The 18,808-nt window shown below is 41.0% G+C and overlaps 2 protein-coding genes across 19 annotated transcripts in view; one reads left to right on the top strand and one right to left on the bottom strand.

Moving 5' to 3' along the window:
* Positions 1-4,760, top strand: part of ANKS1A (ankyrin repeat and sterile alpha motif domain containing 1A) — a 119,193-nt gene extending 114,433 nt beyond the window's left edge. For 9 of the 18 annotated variants that reach the window (XM_083617958.1, XM_083617941.1, XM_083617957.1 and 6 more), the window contains 2 exons: positions 353-450; positions 567-4,760. In XM_083617958.1, the coding sequence (XP_083474084.1) occupies positions 353-450; positions 567-606 (138 nt within the window). In that variant the 3' untranslated portion in view covers positions 607-4,760. Of the gene's footprint in view, positions 1-352 lie in introns of all 18 variants that reach the window. The other 9 variants (XM_083617947.1, XM_083617946.1, XM_083617948.1 and 6 more) reach the window with 2 other exon arrangements.
* An 8-nt stretch (positions 4,761-4,768) lies between these two features.
* On the bottom strand, positions 4,769-18,221 carry TCP11 (t-complex 11). Its single transcript, XM_083618036.1, has 10 exons — positions 18,045-18,221; positions 16,462-16,604; positions 14,636-14,768; positions 13,820-13,940; positions 11,565-11,785; positions 10,402-10,538; positions 9,248-9,468; positions 8,750-8,934; positions 8,065-8,228; positions 4,769-5,421 (listed from the first exon to the last, which is right to left on the bottom strand). The coding sequence occupies exons 2-10, from the start codon at positions 16,595-16,597 to the stop codon at positions 5,192-5,194; spliced, it is 1,548 nt and encodes a 515-aa protein (XP_083474162.1). The 5' UTR covers positions 16,598-16,604; positions 18,045-18,221; the 3' UTR covers positions 4,769-5,191.
* Positions 18,222-18,808: the final 587 nt, after the last annotated feature.

An 18,808-nucleotide genomic window follows, 5' to 3' on the forward strand; every position in this document is an offset into this window, starting at 1 on the left:
CTGCACAGTGAAAGCAGCAATCCCTCTTGCTGTTCTGGCTTCTGAGATAGCTGTACAGCCTGCATTCGCCCCATAAGACGCACACACATTTCCCCTTACTTTTTAGGAGGGAAAAGTGAGTCTTATAGAGCAAAAATACGGTATTTCTTTAATCTGAAAAACTGGTCCAAGTCTTTATGGTAACATTTTAAGTGGTAAATACCTGTACGTGTGCACATCTTCTGCTTTAAATACTTTTTAAAAAATCTGACCTAGGCGGCTCCCTCCCAAAGCTGTCTTTGTACAGGTTTGCCTTCACATTCTCATAATGAGCAGCTTGGCTGATATGCTCTCTCCTTCTAATGTTTTCTAGCTCGAGCCATCTGAAGTGGACCAAGACTCCCAGTCCCATGCTAGTGTGTCCTGGGTTGTAGAGCCCAAGCAGGATTCCAAGAGGACCCTCAGCACTAAGTATGAGACTACTATCTTCTGAAAACAAATCCTGCATCCATCCCGTCTAACCGTGCCTTTGCAGTCTGATCTGTCTGCTGTTCTAAATCCCTCCTTCCTTCCATTGCTGACACTAGGTGTGGCACCATCAGAGGCAACAGCACTAGGATACCATAGACTAAACAGCATTTTGTATCTGATCTCTTCTGAACGCTGTGAATACTCCTAATGGAAACAAGTGTAACTCACTGAGAGAGCTACCTGTTTTAGATGTCTGTGAGGTGGGAGAAATGAAGCCTGTAGGAGTCAAATATGTGGATTTCAGAAAACACCCAGTGTTTCTTGACTTTCTCTTCATTTTGACACTGTGAATTTGTGGGGTGAAGTAACACTCCATAGGCCTTTTCTATTTATCATTCTAAACCTTGGACTGTTCTACAACTTTGGTCTCATGTGTACATGCTGTCTCAATTTAGATTTATACCTCCATACTGAGTCATGGCCACAAAACTGTTTCCAACAAGTAGCACTCTTCTACTTATCGTCTCAGAAGACACTAACCACTGTGATACTGCTTGCAAACCTCTTGCTCACCAGATTTCCTAGCATGGATGCTGCTCACAATCTTTGCTGTCCTTGGATATCTGAATGCATGGTATAATATAAAGTTCTACTTGGCAGTGCGTCTGCTCTAATTAAGCGCTCTTCCTTTTTCCTAGGAGTTAGGCTTGGTATATTTAAGAAAATGCCAAAAAGGGATGTTTTCAGCTGTTCATTAAACACGATGCCTTTTTTTTTTTATTGTTTCCTGGAATTATCACTTTCTGTTCAGGTTAACCAATCTGCTTATAAATAATAATTTTGAATTGATTCCCCCCCTAAACTCTTGTTAAAATTGAAACTTTCAAAGGCACATGTCACTAAATTGTACACAAAGACTGACAATCAAGGGTGTGCTTTTGCTGTAACAGAACACAGTTCCCCTTTAGAAGAAAAGGGGTCAAAATTTCATGCAAATAGCATCCCTTTAAAAATTGCTAAATGTAGCATTCCAGGCACACTAACACTATCAAAATATTTGGCATTATTTGTCTTCAAGCAGGTGAGCTGTCAGTTGTATTTGCCTTATTACATTCTTCAAATGGCAAACTTTACGTAGCTCATTAAACAATGATTGCAAAGAAATGTTGGATTAGGACCAGCTTTTGATAATAAGAGATTATTTCTGATACTGTTAGAGTAGAGAAGTCACTATATTGGACAAAGATCTCAAACAATTTTTTATCTCTCTCTGTTCAGAGAATAGGGCCAGCAGTGAGACAGTTGTTGATGATAGGTGAGGTAGGGCCAGATATCTGCCCACTGTCCCTGGAATTATGTCTAGGAAATTATACCAAGTTATAACTAGGTACAATTATAGCAGTTGAAGAATTTAGTCTCTTTAGACTACTGCACATTTGATTGTTAATAAATATATCTGTACTTTGCTTTTATTCTCAAAAAGCAAACAATTATTTCCCTAATATGAATAGTTTTAATCTCTGTCAGTAAGAGTTGCAGGAGTTATTGGTGATTTTTCTCTCCTGAAAACCAGATAACATAGTACATGTGCCTTTTAATGGTAAACTATCCAAGAAGCATCAGAGCAGTTGGTTATGAACAAAGAGCATCCTCCATATGGCTATAAAACACACAAAGCTGTGGCCATTAACTTCTCCATCACTGTAACTGAAGGCTTCCCTCAGTAGTTTTACATGAATGAATAGCTCGTTCCCTATATTTCTTTCCATTAATATTGTCCCCATTCTGTTTGCCTTCTGCCAAGCTGAACAGCAGACATCCGCGTTCTTCCATGGAAATGTAGTAAAGGGGCAGAGCACTATGAAGCAGAGAAACCGTGATGTATGAAGATCAACACCCGGCTCTGGGATATGTCCTTGGCTGCTCATTAAGGACTTCCAGAGTTGAGTGAAAAGAGATTCCAGCTACAAGCTGACAAAAAGCAGTATGTGTTTTTAGCAAGAGAATGAAACATCTGAGGTTAAGAGACTGATGCTCTGATTTAAAACAGTGGTGTACATGCAGCAATATTGTGAAATCCACAATTTCAGCATAACATGTTGTGTTGATGAAAGTGGAGAATCTTAACTGTTAAAAGAAAATGTGAATGTGCCTGTCTTACAGCATAGGCTGAGTGAATGCTAGAATATTAAGCATTATACACTTGAGGTTGCTAAGTAGTAGACAAAGATTCTGAAGTCACTGCAATATTAAACTTTGAAGGTACTGGCAACTGTGAAGGTACTGTACACCCTTCACAGCTGCAGTGAAACAGGTGGGAAACAGGGCGTTTTTAATAAAAATTATCAATATTTAACCCTTCATGACCATTGCTGAACTGATGCCTGGTACAAGTGTGCTTTTACTGCAAAGAACTCTTATTATTGCAGTATTTCTTTTCTGGTTAAGTACAATTTTGTCACACATTTATGTATACATTGAATAACTGGACTGTAGCTCCATGCATCTCATTCCTGTACCATATTTTTGAAAATGTGGTTGTGCCCTGATGGTTTGGGATTTTTAAGTAGTTAATTCACTGATTAGCACTTTTTATACTAGTTCATAATTTAAGTATACTTAGTATATCAGTTTCACAATATGAAAAAGATGTGGAGAGATTTTGGGCATTATGCTGAAACAGTTGTTTCTTGTTCTACTCCACCCAAGAATGACTGTATACTTCACATAGAGTATCACAGTCTCGAACACTGGTTTTGGCTATGGCTGTGACATATACATCTTTCTATAGCCTATCTGAGGAAGTGCAAATAAGTCTGTGTTAGCTTGTGGTACCCTGCTATTTTGTTAATGGCTTGTTTCGACTTCTGTATCTTTAAAATGTAATTTAGTCTTATTCCAGATGAAAAGGTATCAAGAAAAAACCAAATCATCATCCCAAAGGCCTGGCTTTGGAAATAATTGGTGGATGAATTTTGGAAATATTAACATTCCTTTATATTCATATGTGAATGGTATGCTGGTGACGGTTATAAATACTGAGGTACTTATAACTGTTGTGAGAGAATGCACACTGAACTGTTTTGCTATAGAGAGGATAGCCTTAGAACATGGTGACAGAATGAGCGAAAGCTTCCAACTTGCTTCTTCCAGTGATCAGGTGCTTCCTTTCTCAGAGTTTACATGGACATAGCAATATCTATGACAGTATCTCCTGCTTAGGCATTCTTTATAAGAAGGTAATCAAAGCCATTCTGGTCTGGACTTTTCCTATGAATTTTAGTTATTCCTGGGCTCCAAGCAGTTTGAATACTAGTACAATATTTGAGACTCTTGCCTCTCTGTGGGGTTTTGCAGCACACTGAGAAAAGTGCCCTATATTCCTGGCACTGAATGCGTTTTGAGGTCTTCAATGAAAATGCTGTTGCTGTTCTAGCACCAACCTATGCTGAAGTGGCACCAGCAATGCTCTTCCCCCCAGTGCTCCAAATGTTTCCCTTTTCAAAAAGATGTATGTCTTCTGTAGACTTCTTTTTATCTTTTGTGTCCAAAAGAAAACACTATAAATGTTAAGGTGGCTGAAGAAACTGCTCCTTAGCTCTTGAATGGGAAATCACGTTATTAAAATCAAACTCTTGCAATCTTTTTATTTTGTACATGCCATTGTTTGCTCATAGGATCTGGCCTTTTTGACTTTCTTAGCTTGAGATGAAAGTTTTATTTGATTTCTGAGGTACATAACAATTCTGCCCCCCCCCCCCATAAAAGAAATTCTAGAGCAGTTTAAGAGTTGTGCTGTTCCTGCAGACCAGATATCTGAGGGTACCTCACTTTTTAAAATAACTTCTACACTCGTGAAACTAAAATGAGTTGGGTGATACCTCACTCCTACATTGTCTCCTTTTGCATGATCAGTATGAATGTCTAGCAGCAGGAATTTCCGCTATGCTTGCACCTGAAGAGGGCAGGTCGATTCTTGGTAACAGGCAGTTTGGTTTACAATGTAGACACTCCTTTGCTAATTGTGATGTATGGCAGTGGGACTGATTTGTAATAAAAATGTTATTTAATCTGTCTTTGTATTTTGATACTTGAACTATTTCCTTTTTATTTTCTGTATATAAAAATTGTTAAATCTGTCCAGTTTTTTGTGGTACCAAACATAACCAATCTGTGCAACAACATAGACTGACCTCACTACAACAAGGCGAGACTGTAAATATTCCTGGGCTTCCAGCAGTCGTTTTGTTGTTTGTTTTTCATAATTGTATGACTTAGAGCAGACTAAATTAATAAAATTAGACACAACATCTCTCTGTATGGGTTGATGTGGTATACTGGTCTGTATTGTTTATTAACAAGGCTTAATCCTGAATATGCTTGTATATCTAGTTTCACTGAAATTAATTACCTTCTACATTAATGGCTACAAGATCAGGTCCCTAGTTTTGCCCTTCCCATTTGATGGAAAATGCACCAGCTAGTCTAAAAACACAAGACAACATTCTGAGCTGTTTAAAGGTTTACTGCGGCAAACTTGGCATTGTCAGTTGGTATTTATGTAACTGTATCCCACAGCTTCAATAGTCCAGCTGTATGAGTGCTTTAGGTATCACAGCACAGAGCAGGACAGCTGCTCACTTGATTGCAGTGGATTTTGAGCCAAAGCACAGTCTGAACAATTGCCAGTTTTTTTTCTCCCCCTCTCCCTGCCTTTGCGTGTGCTGCTTGTTTTAGATTGTTAATGGGAATCTGTCCCTGCTTCAGATTTTCCCTCTGGAAGCAGCAATTTCTTCAGTATCCCTGAGTAGTAGGGACCAAACACCTGTCTGTTGTGATGAATCAAACTGCCAAACCTCTGGCCCACTTCCAGTAATTCTTCTTGAATAGGAGCAAGGCCTTGGGGTAGATTCTTAGCGTTCTGGCCACCAGGATACAAACAAAGCCTAAGAAAAGTTTGGATCCGTTGCTCTGTAGGAATTAAAACAGATTTAGAAAAAGACCTGATTCCTGTAACTTATTCATGTTAGGGCTCCCTAGTTAGCTGAAAAATCACAAGGCAGATAGGATAATAAAGGGTGAAGGGACAGGAATAGAACTTTCATAGAAACAAGTAGGTGGTGTTGTACAAAATCATTATACAGATGATGTTGATATGCAATTAAGATATTCATTGTGACTGCAGTATTCATTTAATCACAATGGCATGTAAATGGCCTCTTGTATGCAATTTTACATGAGGTGTATCATTAATTCCACTATGTAATTGTGATTTGATTATTAATTATTAAATTTGTACACCACCCTTAATCAAACATCACAAGGCCGTTCAACATAAAAATACAAAATGAGAACACAAAATACATAACAAGAATAAAAACCCCTCCCACAAACCCATTTAAAAGGCCATAGAGTGTTCAGTCAGCCAAAGGCCTGGTTATAGAAATGCATTTTCAGCTGGTGCCTAAAGATAAGTAAGGACGATGCCAGGCAAGCCTCCCATGGGAGGGTGTTCCACAAATGGAGTCACCACAGAGAAGGCCCATTCTTGTGTTGCCACCCTCCAGGCCTCTCGTGGAGGGGGCACTCAAAAAAGGGCCTCAGATTATCATTGCAGGGGTCAGGTTGCGGAGAGGGGTCCTTGAGATATTGTGGTCCTGAGCCGTTTAAGATTTTATAGGTCAAAACCAGCACTTCGAATTGGACCTGGAAACCAATTGGCAGACAGGGCTGTCTTGCCCATAGGCGCTAGGGGTGCAGGGCACTCGGGCTCTCAGGGGCACCAGGCCGAGAGTCCGGGGCCTGAGAGCTGAGTCTGGGGAAGAGTCCGTCCGTCCGTTGGAGTGCCGCAACGGGCTCTTCTGCTGCAGGCAGCTCTGCGCCGTGAGTTCAGGGGCAACTGAGCCAGCGAGATGCTGAGGCGGCCGACCAGCTCCGCCCCCCTGTGCACCTGGGACTGGGCAACCTGGGGGGAGGCGCCGGGCAGATCTTTGCACCCTGGCACCGCATATGCTTGCGACAGCTCTGCAGACAGTGCTGTCGGGTCAGGATTAGAGTTAAACTGCTCAGACTGCCCTGCCTGGTGAACAACCTGATCACCGAATTCTACAACAGCTGAAGTTTCCAAGCCATCTTCAGAGGCAGCCCAATATATAATGCTTTGCAGTAATCTAACCTAGAGGTTACTGGAGCAACAGACTACAAAAGAGGCTATCTGTGTTCAGATAGGGGAGCAGCTGGGCTACCAGCCAAAGCTGATGGAAGGCACTTCGCACCACCAAGGCCACCTGAGCCTCAAGCAACAGCAATGGATCCAGAAGAACCTCCAAGCTGTGTACCCACTCCTTCAGAGAGAGTGTAACCCCATCAAACAGGCCACCAATCTAGGGAACCAGCCAATAATAGTGCCTTAATCTTATCTGGATTGAGCATCAGTATATTGGCTCTCATCCAGGCCATTACTGAGACAACAGTCCAGCAAATCCACAGCGACACCTGCAGATGTAGAGAAGTAGACCTGTGTGTCATCAGCACATTACTGACAACATACTCTAAAACTACGGATGACCCCACACAGCAATTTCATGTAAATGTTAAACAGCATGGGGGATATAATCAAACCCTAAGGAACCCCACAATGAAGGCTCCATGGGGCTGAAGACCACTTCACAAGCATTACCCTCTGGAAACAACTATCCAAGCAGGACCAAAAACACTGCAAAGCAGTGCCACTCACCCCTATCTCAGACTGCCATTTCAGAATAATACCAAGGTCAATAGTATCTCAAGGATAATCAACATTTCCCTGTCTTTCACTTAACAGAGATCATCATACAGGGTGACCAAAGCTGTTTCTGTGCGAAAACTGGACCTAAACCTCAATTGAAATGGATCTAGAAAATCACTTTCCTCTGAAAGTGCCTGGATCTGGTCTGCAACCACCCACTCAAAAACTCTGCTGAAGAAGGGGATACTGGCCAGTAATTAGATTTTCCAAATCCGGGGAAGGTTTCTTGAGGAGTAGCACTACTTCTTGAGGAGTAGCACTACAAGCAGACCGGGACCACCCCCTTTCACAAGGAGGCATTTATCACCTCCCAGACTAAGCCAACTGTCCTGCCTGCTAGTTTTTATCAGCCAAGAGGGGCAAGGGTTCAGAGTGCAACTGGCCACCCTGACCGATCCAAGCACCTTGTGCACATCCTCGAGTCTTAAGTGAAGCATCCAACACAACAAGACTAGACAGTGCTCTGGAAAACTTTCATTTGCCACAGTTAAGGTCCCAGTGGATGCAAGCGATTTTATCCTCAAAATAATTTGCAAACAAGTCACAGCGAGCTACCAATGGTTCTTTCACCTCCTTTGGGGCAGACTGTAAAAAGCCCTGTACTACCTAGAATAACTGCTGGACGGCACAATGAGAATGCAGTGGAGGCATGTAGTATATTATATGATACTAACGTATATATTGTCACAGGTGATTCCAGGGTAACCATATATGAAATGCACTATAACAAAAAATTGCAGTTAAAATATGGTAATGCAATACACACTCTGCCTTTTCATACTCAAGTGTGATATTACATTAAAAATATGCAAAAACTCATGACTCACCAATTAGAATCCGTACTGCATTGTCCTTCTCTGCTAGACTCGTGAGTTGGCCTTTAAGGGAAGCAGCCTTGTCAGTGCTGAGAACAGGATACCCCAACTGCAGGAGAATGCTATTAACTTCCTCATGCATTTGATTGCTGATATCCATTAAAACATCTTCTAACCTAAGCCACACAGAGATGGGGCCATGTTAATCTGACAGGTCTTTGAAATTGAACTTTATATATGCATAATAGCAGAGAAGTGGTCAACCTGTTGTAATCCTATAGAATTAAGTCTTAAAAAACAAACCTTGCCTGCAGTAGGCAACAACTAGCCTGCAATATTTATGAAGTAACCTTCTCTCCCCCCCTTGACGCAGAAGCTATATGAGCAGTTGTGCCCCTAGTTTGGCTTATACTGAACTCCTGTTCAGTCCTCTGCCTTTCTCTCTCTGCTATATTATCGTTACAACATACAATTTATTTATGCCTCAAGTGAAGTGGACGTGCTTTCTCCATGAATAAGAATAGGAGACAACCTTCATCAAAAGGACTGACACAGGTTCTCACTACCGGTTCATAAATAGCATGAAGAGGCATTAGATTAACTCTGGATTTTCTAGGTGCCCACAAGCAGCCTACATGAGGCTGGGCTTGGGTAAGTATCTCTCCTGCCTTCAACACCAATAATATAAAAACATTACCTTGCATCAGGAAGTCCTTCCAGAAGGGCTTTTATTACCCGTTTTAGCCTATCTCCACATCCTGGTGAGCTGAACACTCCACTTCCACATGTACTGCTGCTCACTAGTAGGACTGCAGCAATAATGGCTAGCTGATTCACTTTCATCTGAAGGGCATCTAAGCGGGCTTTGTCCATCAACATAGTCTGCAAAGAAATAACAGTATAAACCATTGGGTTACTATGCAGATTTCTTTAGCACTTGAGATGTATCTTATGCTACTGGAGTAAAAGGAAATATGCCCGAGCTAAGCTGGTACATTCCCTGCTACTGAAGGCTGTGGGTTGTTGTGTGGGGAACGAACAGACAGAAAATGGGTCACTGTATTTCTGTGTTTTGCTGCCTAACTCGTAGCCAACTAGTGTGCCGCAATGTGGCCTTATAGTGTTATCTTAAGACCCCTGTTTCTGAAAATGAATTAGCATGGCTATTATTTCTGACTCATAAGGTGCCTTTTACCTCAGGATATTCTCTTCCAGGCTCCCAATGCAGCAAGTCCATGTATGCTTGGTTTAGCACAGCTGTGGGACTATGGACAGATAACACTTCTCTAGCAGCCGGAGAGGAGGGTGGAACAGATGATCCTTTGGTCTCAGAGGTGGATGAGGAGGGTAGCAGATCAGAGGTTGATATTTCGGCTGCTGCCTTGCGCAACCACTCAGTTGTGCAAGTGAGGCCACCTAAAGTGTAACATTAGAGAAATGGAGGTTTGGAGGAAAAAACAAGAAGTGTAGGCTGGTCCTTTCTCTTGTGTTTATTTGCACCTTACTGGCAACAAATAATCATTGCATTTTGCCTTTTTCTTAAATAACATGGTGCACACAAAAAAAACTAGTGAAAAGTTAAGAGTAAAACAGTTCTTAATGAGGGCACATTTATGGAAGCTAACAGGAAATTAAAACTGCACAAAGGGGGGTGGTTAATCAAATATTGTCCCTTTTACTTATAGTAATCTTCAGGTATGACTTTGTGCTAGGTTTCATGACATTCATAACATTTGTTTTCATTAGGAGCACCCCAGGGGCTCACTTGCTTCTCCCTCCACCTTCTCTCACATAAATATTCTCTTCTCTCCAAAACTGAAGTGAGTGATGGGAGAGGTACTGTTACCATTACATTACCTACATTTTTACTAACCAAAACTAGCACTAAAACAGTTTGCCAACCCACTTCTGACAATTCTGGTTTTTTATTATTTATTTTATAATTTTTTATACTGCTAAATAAAAAAGAGAATCTTCTCAAAACAGTGTTCATGAAATCAAAATTAAAAACATAATGAAAATACCAATGCAACACCAGTCATAATTACCATTAAAATTGATGGAGGATGCCCATCTCAGAAGAGGGGAAACCATAAAAGGTACAGTATCCCCTCAAACTCCATATCATAATTTGGCCAGCAGAGAATCTATGTGGTAACAGAAGTAGAGGAAAAGTTCTATCTTCCAGAAAAGTTTCAGGTATAAACTGGGATTTTAAAACTTAGACGGTTCCTCTTGTGCTTATGTGTACCTGTGTTTAAGAAGTGACTTGGATGTGGTTGTGGCATGTGTTAACCCTCTGCTCTAGTCTGCACCAGAGACTATTTTACAATCATATTTGATACACACCTGGTAGCTTCTTCAGGAGCTCCTGGAATTTTTTCCTTTCATATTCAACAGAGTGCTCTTGGAGATGGGGTCGAAGGCTTTGTATGGTAAAATTTACCATATCCATTTTCATTAGGTTCAGAACTCTGAAGATCTCTCTACCGTAGGCAACAGGGACAAAGTAAACATTTAACTACCCAATCTAGGAAATCATACTAAAGAGCAAAAACCAAACCTGTTACCACTGATGGATGAGCTTCTTTAGACTACTATGGTGATCACAGAAATAGTGTAGCATAAACAGAAGCACAACTCAGGAAGAGGAAGATGCTATTCCCAGGTATACCAAAGCAAAATTTGATTAGACTTTTTTTTTTAAATTACTCAATAGCTAAGGACACATAGTGCTGTGCCACAGAGCAATTACATATTAAAAGCTTGTCTTAGAATTTAGATTTAGTTCTACCTTGCAGTAAAGGTTTGAAAGGCATGACCTTTTGGTCTTTGTAATCTGTGATTCTCTGTCTTTTTGGTTATAATGCTAATTCAGTGCTATGTGCACTAGCAGCAGCAAGCATGACAATGAGGAGACTGTAGGTTTTCACTTTAAATTAACTAGAGTTTCTTTATATCCACACTGGGGGAAAGGAGTGGGGGTTTTGGCTGGGGCAAACTATAGTTTGTTCAAACAAGTCAGGATCAGGTTGGTTTATGACTCTGGCTTGTTAACAAACTAACCAAATTTCTTTCATGGACAAGACAAGAAACACAGTTACAGTTGTGCCAAAGGAAGAGAGGGAAGTAAGGAATATGTGAGTCTCTGGCTCGCTGCTGCTTGTGTATACTACAATAAACTGTGCTTTATGGGTTACATCCTAACCTACTGTATGACATGTTTTAGTGATGGAGACAATGGTCTGAATATCGATATTTATTTACCCCTGGAATTGTTAAGGAAAGCCAAATGATGAATTTAGTTTAAAATTATTTATTTCCATCACACACACAGCTATGAAATGATAGGTGATTTATAAAACTGATTTATAAAATCAAATCCCAAGGAGACCGAATAACAGATGTTGTACTCCCAGGGTAGCAAAATGATGCATCTTCCTTTAGGATAAATTCAGTAAAGGATATATTACTTTTAGAAAATTACCTTTGTCCAAGCCAATGGTGCCCACCTGAGCAAATGAACTGGGTCTGCCATGACTCGTAGCCTCTGTATCTCCTCATCTCTAACAGGTGCACAGAGCATTGCCATTGTACCTAAGATGTAAGCGGTGAGGTTGGGGATATCTAAAGCACCATGCTCAGCCTCCTGTTTTATCAGCTCCATGTCCAGAGTTTCTTCAATCTGACTTTGCAGACGATGTTGTCGGGGCAGGAGCAAGGACAGTAGGGTCTACATAAGAATAAAGTGTTGCCATTTTTAATAACCTTATTGATTTTCATTTGCTATGTTCAAAATCCTATAAGACTATTACCGAATACAGCCATACCTCTTGTTACGTTTGCTTCAGGTTGCGTGTTTTCAGGTTGCGTCCTGCGGCGACCCGGAAGTACCGGAAAGGGTTACTTCCAGGTTCCGCTGCTTGAGCACGCACAGACGCGCAAAATGACATCACGTGCATGCGCAGAAGTGGCAAATCGCGACCCGCGCACACGCGGGTTGTGTTCTGCTCATGTTGCAAATGGGGCTCCGGAACGGATCCCGTTCACAACCAGAGGTACCACTGTAAAGTAAGAAACAGAACAAGTCCATATATATTGATTTTATAAACAAAACAAATGTTATACAAATAAGTATACCAAGTTTTCTCATGTCATATGTATATCACAAAAATAGCATAAAAAATGTGCAAAAGTATCTACAACATATGTTTCATTATTAGTGGTCAATGTATGAGTTCTTGGTTTATGAATTGGTTTAAACAATTAGGAAGAAGAAGAAGGGAGGAAGTGGGAGAGTGGGGAGTGGTGGGTGGGGTGGGGTTGGGTGGTTATGCTTCTATTATCCTACTTAGCGTGTGCGAGGGGCTGTGTCAGCGTTACTTGTATGGGTTCTTTTACTATTCACATGCTGTATTTCCTTGGTGGTGAGAGAGGTTGGGTGTGGCTTAGGGTATGGTTGGTTGTCTTTGGTTGGCTGTAGTGAGAATTGTTTTTGTGTGAGAGTGGGGTGTGTGTATTTTTGAATCAGGTTAGCCAGATTGATTTGTATGCTGTCAGGGGATTCGTGTTGTTGTCTTCTTGGGCTGTGTGTGTGATAAAGGGGAACCAAACCAGGGTGAAGGTGTCTTCTTCTATTTGTCCCTGTGTCAGTTTCAGTTTATTGCTTAGTTTTTCTAATAAGGTTGTTTCCCATACTATTTGATACCATTGGTCCATGCTTACTCCTGATAGGTCTCTCCAGTGTCTGGCTATGATGTTTCTCGCTGCTGAAAGTAGGTGGGTTATGTTTATGGGCTAATAGCCGTAAATAAATTGTAAATAAAAATAGGTGGGTTATGAGCTAGAACAAGTCCCTATATAAAACAAAACCCGTTCTGGATACAACAACACATTCAGCTCAGACAAACTTATACTGAATGCATAAATAAATCTTATAGCTTCTCAAACGGAAAGTTAAGGTGGAAGCATACATAGTAAAAAATCAAAAGAATTTTAAACCTTGCAATTGTCCAATAAAATAGAATACAGTTTGGAAACCAAGCCCATTGTCCTGTCCCTTGCAACAAGAAAAATGTTTTTCTACAAGCAAATGTTCAAACTGATTGCAAACCTGAAGTTTGTGAACATACACAATTGGGAACAGTTACACAGCTATAGCAGCTACATAGCTTAATCGCTAATCACAGCTTGAAGTGTGCACGGGAAGGAATAGTGAGTGGTTTCACAATTTTCCAGACTACCTTGCTTTTGCTAACCAGAGACAATAATTATGAATGGTTGGCTGTACTTTTGCTATGCGCGCAAGTGTGAATAACACGGCAGAAAAATATGGAGGGCGGGGGGGGGGAACCCAACCCATGTTTGTCAGGCTGATTGCACATAACCGTGTGACAAATATTAGCAAGTGGGATGTCTGGAAAAATATTTGCCTACTATAGGCAAATGACAGTCAATAAATCTTAAAGTCTTAAATTCTCAAGCAATATTAGGGCTGCTATATGTCCCGGACATTACCAGGATTTCAAAAGTGGAATTGACATCCGGGGGTGGGACGGTCTTCCTTTAAAAAGCTCAATACCTTTCATAGTGTCTTCGTTTTTACTTTTTGAAATATGGCAACCCTAAGCAACATTAGTTACTGGTTTTGGAATTTTCTTCTTTACATATGACCACATATATTGTTAATGTAACAATTTATTTATCACAAAGGTCAAGCTGTGTATGCTATAAATAATGAAGTCTCAAACATACACAAACATCTCACCTCTTTGATTTCTTGTAGCAGCTTGATAGCATGGGAATAGTCTGGTGGCGTTTTGGAGAGCTGTTCTCTCAGAATGTCCCAAAAAGCTTTATGCAATGTCTCTTTCACTCTGCTTTCCAAACTATGAGTCAAAAACAGTTGCTATTAACATATTTCCACTTACATTTGATATGAATGATCCATAGTGAAGCCTTGGATATTTGTTTTTTGAATCAGGGACCCCTGACAGTTAAAGTTCAGTCGCGGACGACTCTGGGGTTGCGGCGCTCATCTCGCTTTACTGGCCGAGGGAGCCGGCGTACAGCTTCCGGGTCATGTGGCCAGCATGACTAAGCTGCTTCTGGCGAACCAGAGCAGTGCACAGAAATGCCGTTTACTTTCCCACTGGAGCTGTACCTTTTATCTAGTTGCACTTCGTGCTTTCGAACTGCTAGGTTGGCAGGAGCAGGGACTGAGCAATGGGAGTTCACCCTGTCACGGGGATTTGAACCACCGACCTTCTGATCGGCAAGCCCTAGGCTCAGTGGTTTAACCCACAGACCACCCGCTCACTCACTCTCAATTGAGCAGTTAAATAGGACATCTTGGACGGAGATCACTTTGGGCAAGACATGTAAGAAAATGTGTATGTACAAACACAATACACCATTTTTTAAAAAGCTTGTGAAAAATCAATAAATAAGTTTTTTTAATTAAAAAAGATTACACAATCTTTCTTAATTTTTCAAATCCACATCCTTTTACCAACAATATGCTTCTAGATTTAACAGGAAACTAAAATAAAACCAGGAAAATAACCAGGAAAATAAAACCTACCTGTTTGGTAAGAAATTCACCTCTTGCAATCTGAAGTCATGGTTTACTACAATTTCATGTGCTATGGTCATTTTTGAGACTTCATTGGCTGTTTCCATGAGTTCTGACACAGAAAGAATTTGGGGAGGACTGGCTGCATAAAAATAAAACAGAACGGCACTTTGTTTACCCATCAAAGGGGGAAAGATTATTTATATAGGAAAGGAAAATGCAACTATTTATTTTAGAGTAGACCAATGTAAAAAGACATGCACTATTTGTAACCCACCAAGGCAATATCAACCATGTATTTTTGATACATACTGTTTTTGCAGTCCTAGGCAAATTATAAAAACAGGGTTGTATATATACTACTTGGTAGCTCATAAGTTGTGAAGGCCTGAATTAAATCACCCAATTTACTATGAATGTTCTTAAAAACAGAAAAGGGGGGGGGTTCCCCAGCATCACTTGCAAAATCATGAAACTTGCAAAAAGGAATGTGCCATTCCCAACTGGATGTCATAAATACATTTGCTTGACAGTTGCTGCCACTTAAGAATACTTGTCTGGATGTACCAATAGTATGGGACAGCACCAAGGCTTAGTAGTGGAGCAAAGCTTAGCATAAGGAAGATTCCACATTCAGTTCCTAGTGCCGTCATTGAAAAAGAAATTCATGTAGCATGACTGCGAAACACCCCAGTCAGAGAACTCTGAAGCCAGTCAGAACAGCAAGTACTGAGCTAGATGAAACAATGAGTCAGCTCATTATAATGCAACTTGTTCAAATGTCAAATCCCCAATATATTAAATTTGTATTCCAACCTTAATTTGAAGATCACAGGGTGCTTTACTATACAAAAACACAAAAACAATACCCCCACTCAGTCTGGATAGAAAATTTATATAAAGCAACTCCCTCTCTTCAACTCTCAAGTCTGTTCTGATGCTGCCCTGGGTACCCAGGTGGCCACAGCTGGGTGAGACCAACTCTACCCTGCTCACCCACGCAAGTCTCAGTAATACAGACCAGATGAGCCTCCTCATCCACAATCAGATCATGGATGAGAGAGATCTTATTCAGAGCCAACCTGGCATGCAGCAGCAGCAGTCCCAAAGGCTGGCTGATAAGACAAGTGCAATTCCCCAATTATATTATCTCACTTGATAATAATGTGAAAAATAATGACAATAACTTTGGATCTTCTAATACATATTAAGCTTTGTTGTTTTGCAATTTAAATTCAAATTATTTTTCAGCATATTATTTTTTGAATGTGTGAAAAATAAACAAGACACTGCTTCACATTTGCCCCAAACTCTTTGTTAATCCCCTTTTGTATATAGGCATCCCTCCACTTATGCATGTTCTACTTGCGTGTGACATGCATACGCACAGCACTGGGAAATAATTAAATAATTCAATTCATACCTGGAAATGGCAGGAGAGAGCTGGAAAGTCCTTGTGGCTCGCAAGGAGACCCTTCCCAGAGCTCAAAAAGGATGTTATTGAGGGCAGAGGAAGCCCTGAAGAGCCTGGAAGCTAGAGTAGCAGTAGCCACTTTCCTACACGTCCTCCAGCCTCCTGCTGGTCCCAGAGCTTCAGTTCTAGTTGTGGGTATTTTTTGATACGGTATTTTTGGTATGGATGAAGAGTAGTAGAGAGCATTTAAAGGGTGTTTAGAGAGTGCTCCCCACTTTATGTGATTTCACTCATGTGCTTGGGGCCCCAGAATGTAACCACCATGTAAGTGGGGAGTTGCCTGTAATTTATCTTGAGTTGGCAATTTTGCTCTAAATATAAATGACACATATTTTTTTCTAGCAATCATAATTGGACATACAAGGTGGGGTGTCAGGTGGGCAGAGGCTAGGCATGTCTCCGCCATGGCTGTCTTCATGGTCCCTTACTCTTCTAGGATTACAGTCTATGTTCTGAGAGTCACTGCTGTCACTTGAGGTGGTTTTAGGATTAGGCATCTTGTTCCTAGTAGAAAACATAGCAGTGACAAAATGTTGAGGTGAACTATCAGATCAACTTCTAAATGCTGTGAGATATCAGTTTTAATGTACCCAGGTTTGGCAAATGGCTATTGAAAATGTACTCCTTCCTATAACAAGTGGTCACCATTAACTCAATATATCTTGGCAGTTAATTTTATTATTTGTACCACAAATATGTAGCAGTCTACTTTTTAGCCTGTCCCTGTGCTCCACTCCTTCATGTGTACCATTTAAGTTGCTTTGAGATGCTTTTGTAAAGCAACTGATAAGCTTCATAAATAAAGCATTTAGCATGTCTGCCTGGAAAACTGAGTTTTGTTCACCAGTGGAATCTAGACACATGCGAAAAATGTTGTGAAAATGCTTTTTAAAAAAATGTTTTCAAAAATATATTGCATTTGCCATATCTCACCTTCACCATCTAATGTCACATTTGTATAATGCACTTTACAACACACTTAAAATGTTTTATTTGCAGCTGTATAGTTGAGTCCACCATTACTTGCCTACTTGCCACTCCCTTTAGTTTTTATTTTATTTTATAAAGCTGTACATACACATGTATGGGAGGGGGATGTAAACAGTGGGACCAAAGGCCATGAAATGCAAGGAGTGTCATACTTTGCTTCCCTACAACCTGTTTAATTCCTTCTGATTTGATTGCACAAAGTTCATGGAATACCATATATGACTTTTGTTTGTTTACCAAGCATTCATTCGGATTTGTATGTAGAGATGTTACATTGTTAAGAAATATCCCACTTTCACACACATTTTCCTGATAGTTTCCTTAGCTCAAAAAATTCCAATGCGGGGAGGAGGTTTGTTGTGGTATGCAATTGTATCCCACCTACAAAATAGCAATTGTCTAGAAGTAGCCATAATAGACCGACCCTTGCAGTTTGTCTCATTTAGATTTTTTTAAGGCATCTATGAGCACTTCCAAACTGCCACTATTTTAGAGTGGGATTCAGTCATACAGGAAACTTCCAAATGACCTGTTATGTGTTCTTCTTGCTTTGTTTGCAGAGAGATTAGTTGAGATCAGCTATTCAATAAACGAAAGTGAACCCTTAACCCTAACTAGCCCTTCTTGTGCCCCAAAACTATTTTATATTCGCAGTAGTTAGAGGTTATTTTTAGCTGTCCCTATTTCATCTGTAAGCCGCCTTGAGCCCCTGTCAAGGGAGAAAGGCGGCGCATAAAAACTAAAATTAATAATAATAATAATAATAATAATAATAATAATTCGCTGGCCCATATAAATTTTCATAAGCGGGAATTGGGAGGGAAGCCGCAGTGCGGGCGGCGAGCGTCTCCCTACGTCTCCGCCCGGCGTCTGCGTGCCGAGTGAGGGGACAAGCAAGCGCGCAGGAGCGTCATGGGCGAAGGGCGAGCGGCCAAGGGCTGGGCGCTCCCTCACCTTCCCCGGGGAGGTGATGGGGAAAGACGAGGCAGGGCAGGTTACCGGGCGGCGGTGGCAAAGGGAGAGAGGGCAGCACGGCCGGTGTTCTCTGGCCGCCTCCAAACAGCCGCCGCCGCAGCTTCTAGGGAGCTCGTTGGTGTTACCGCCCCTTCCTCCTCCTCCGGCAGATTCAAACTGGATGGAACCAAACACCTGCCGGCAGCGGGGTGGGATGGAGCAAGGTGTCGCGCCCCACAAAACCAAGAGAGGGCGCAAATGAGGAAAAACCCGACGTCTTCCTGTAAAGCAAAAGTGTATTTTCTCATTTGCAGGATGAAACTGAAACTTTTCTCTCCCAAGGTTTGAGTAGACCTTGACTACTCTCCCTTATTAACCCCCCTTAAATGGGCTGTTCCATGCCTGGCCGTTGACGCGGTTCCCTGAGGACCGAACCAATTGTCACAGAAATGAGAAGACATACACTACCCCCAATTAACATCCGTTAACGGTAATATTCTCCCGAAATTAGATAACTATCAGAATTTATTATTATAAGTTATCTAATCTAATTTTTTTCCACACTGCTGCTGGAATAGATGTCCACTTATTATAATCTATCTCCCCTCTCTCAGCATTAATGGGATACTCCTGAAAGAGGCTGCAGAATTAGCATATCAGAGGGGAGAATAACAGCGCCACCTAGTTTTAGTCAAAACAAAAATTTTTTTTTTCCTTCCAGTAGCACCTTAAAGACCAACTAAGTTAGTTCTTGGTATGAGCTT

Source organism: Podarcis filfolensis (assembly GCF_964270895.1).
Source record: "Podarcis filfolensis genome assembly, chromosome: 6".
Classification (NCBI taxonomy): domain Eukaryota; kingdom Metazoa; phylum Chordata; class Lepidosauria; order Squamata; family Lacertidae; genus Podarcis; species Podarcis filfolensis.

Bases quoted from the DNA above. Each gene is read 5' to 3' on its own strand.
- TCP11 (XM_083618036.1), bottom strand. From the start codon at position 16,597: ATGCCTAATCCTAAAACCACCTCAAGTGACAGCAGTGACTCTCAGAAC. The intron at 13,941-14,635 runs GTAGGTTTTATT...TTTGACTCATAG, and splicing joins GTGAATTTCTTACCAAACAG to TTTGGAAAGCAGAGTGAAAG. The intron at 11,786-13,819 runs GTGAGATGTTTG...ATTCTTATGTAG, and splicing joins TGCTACAAGAAATCAAAGAG to ACCCTACTGTCCTTGCTCCT.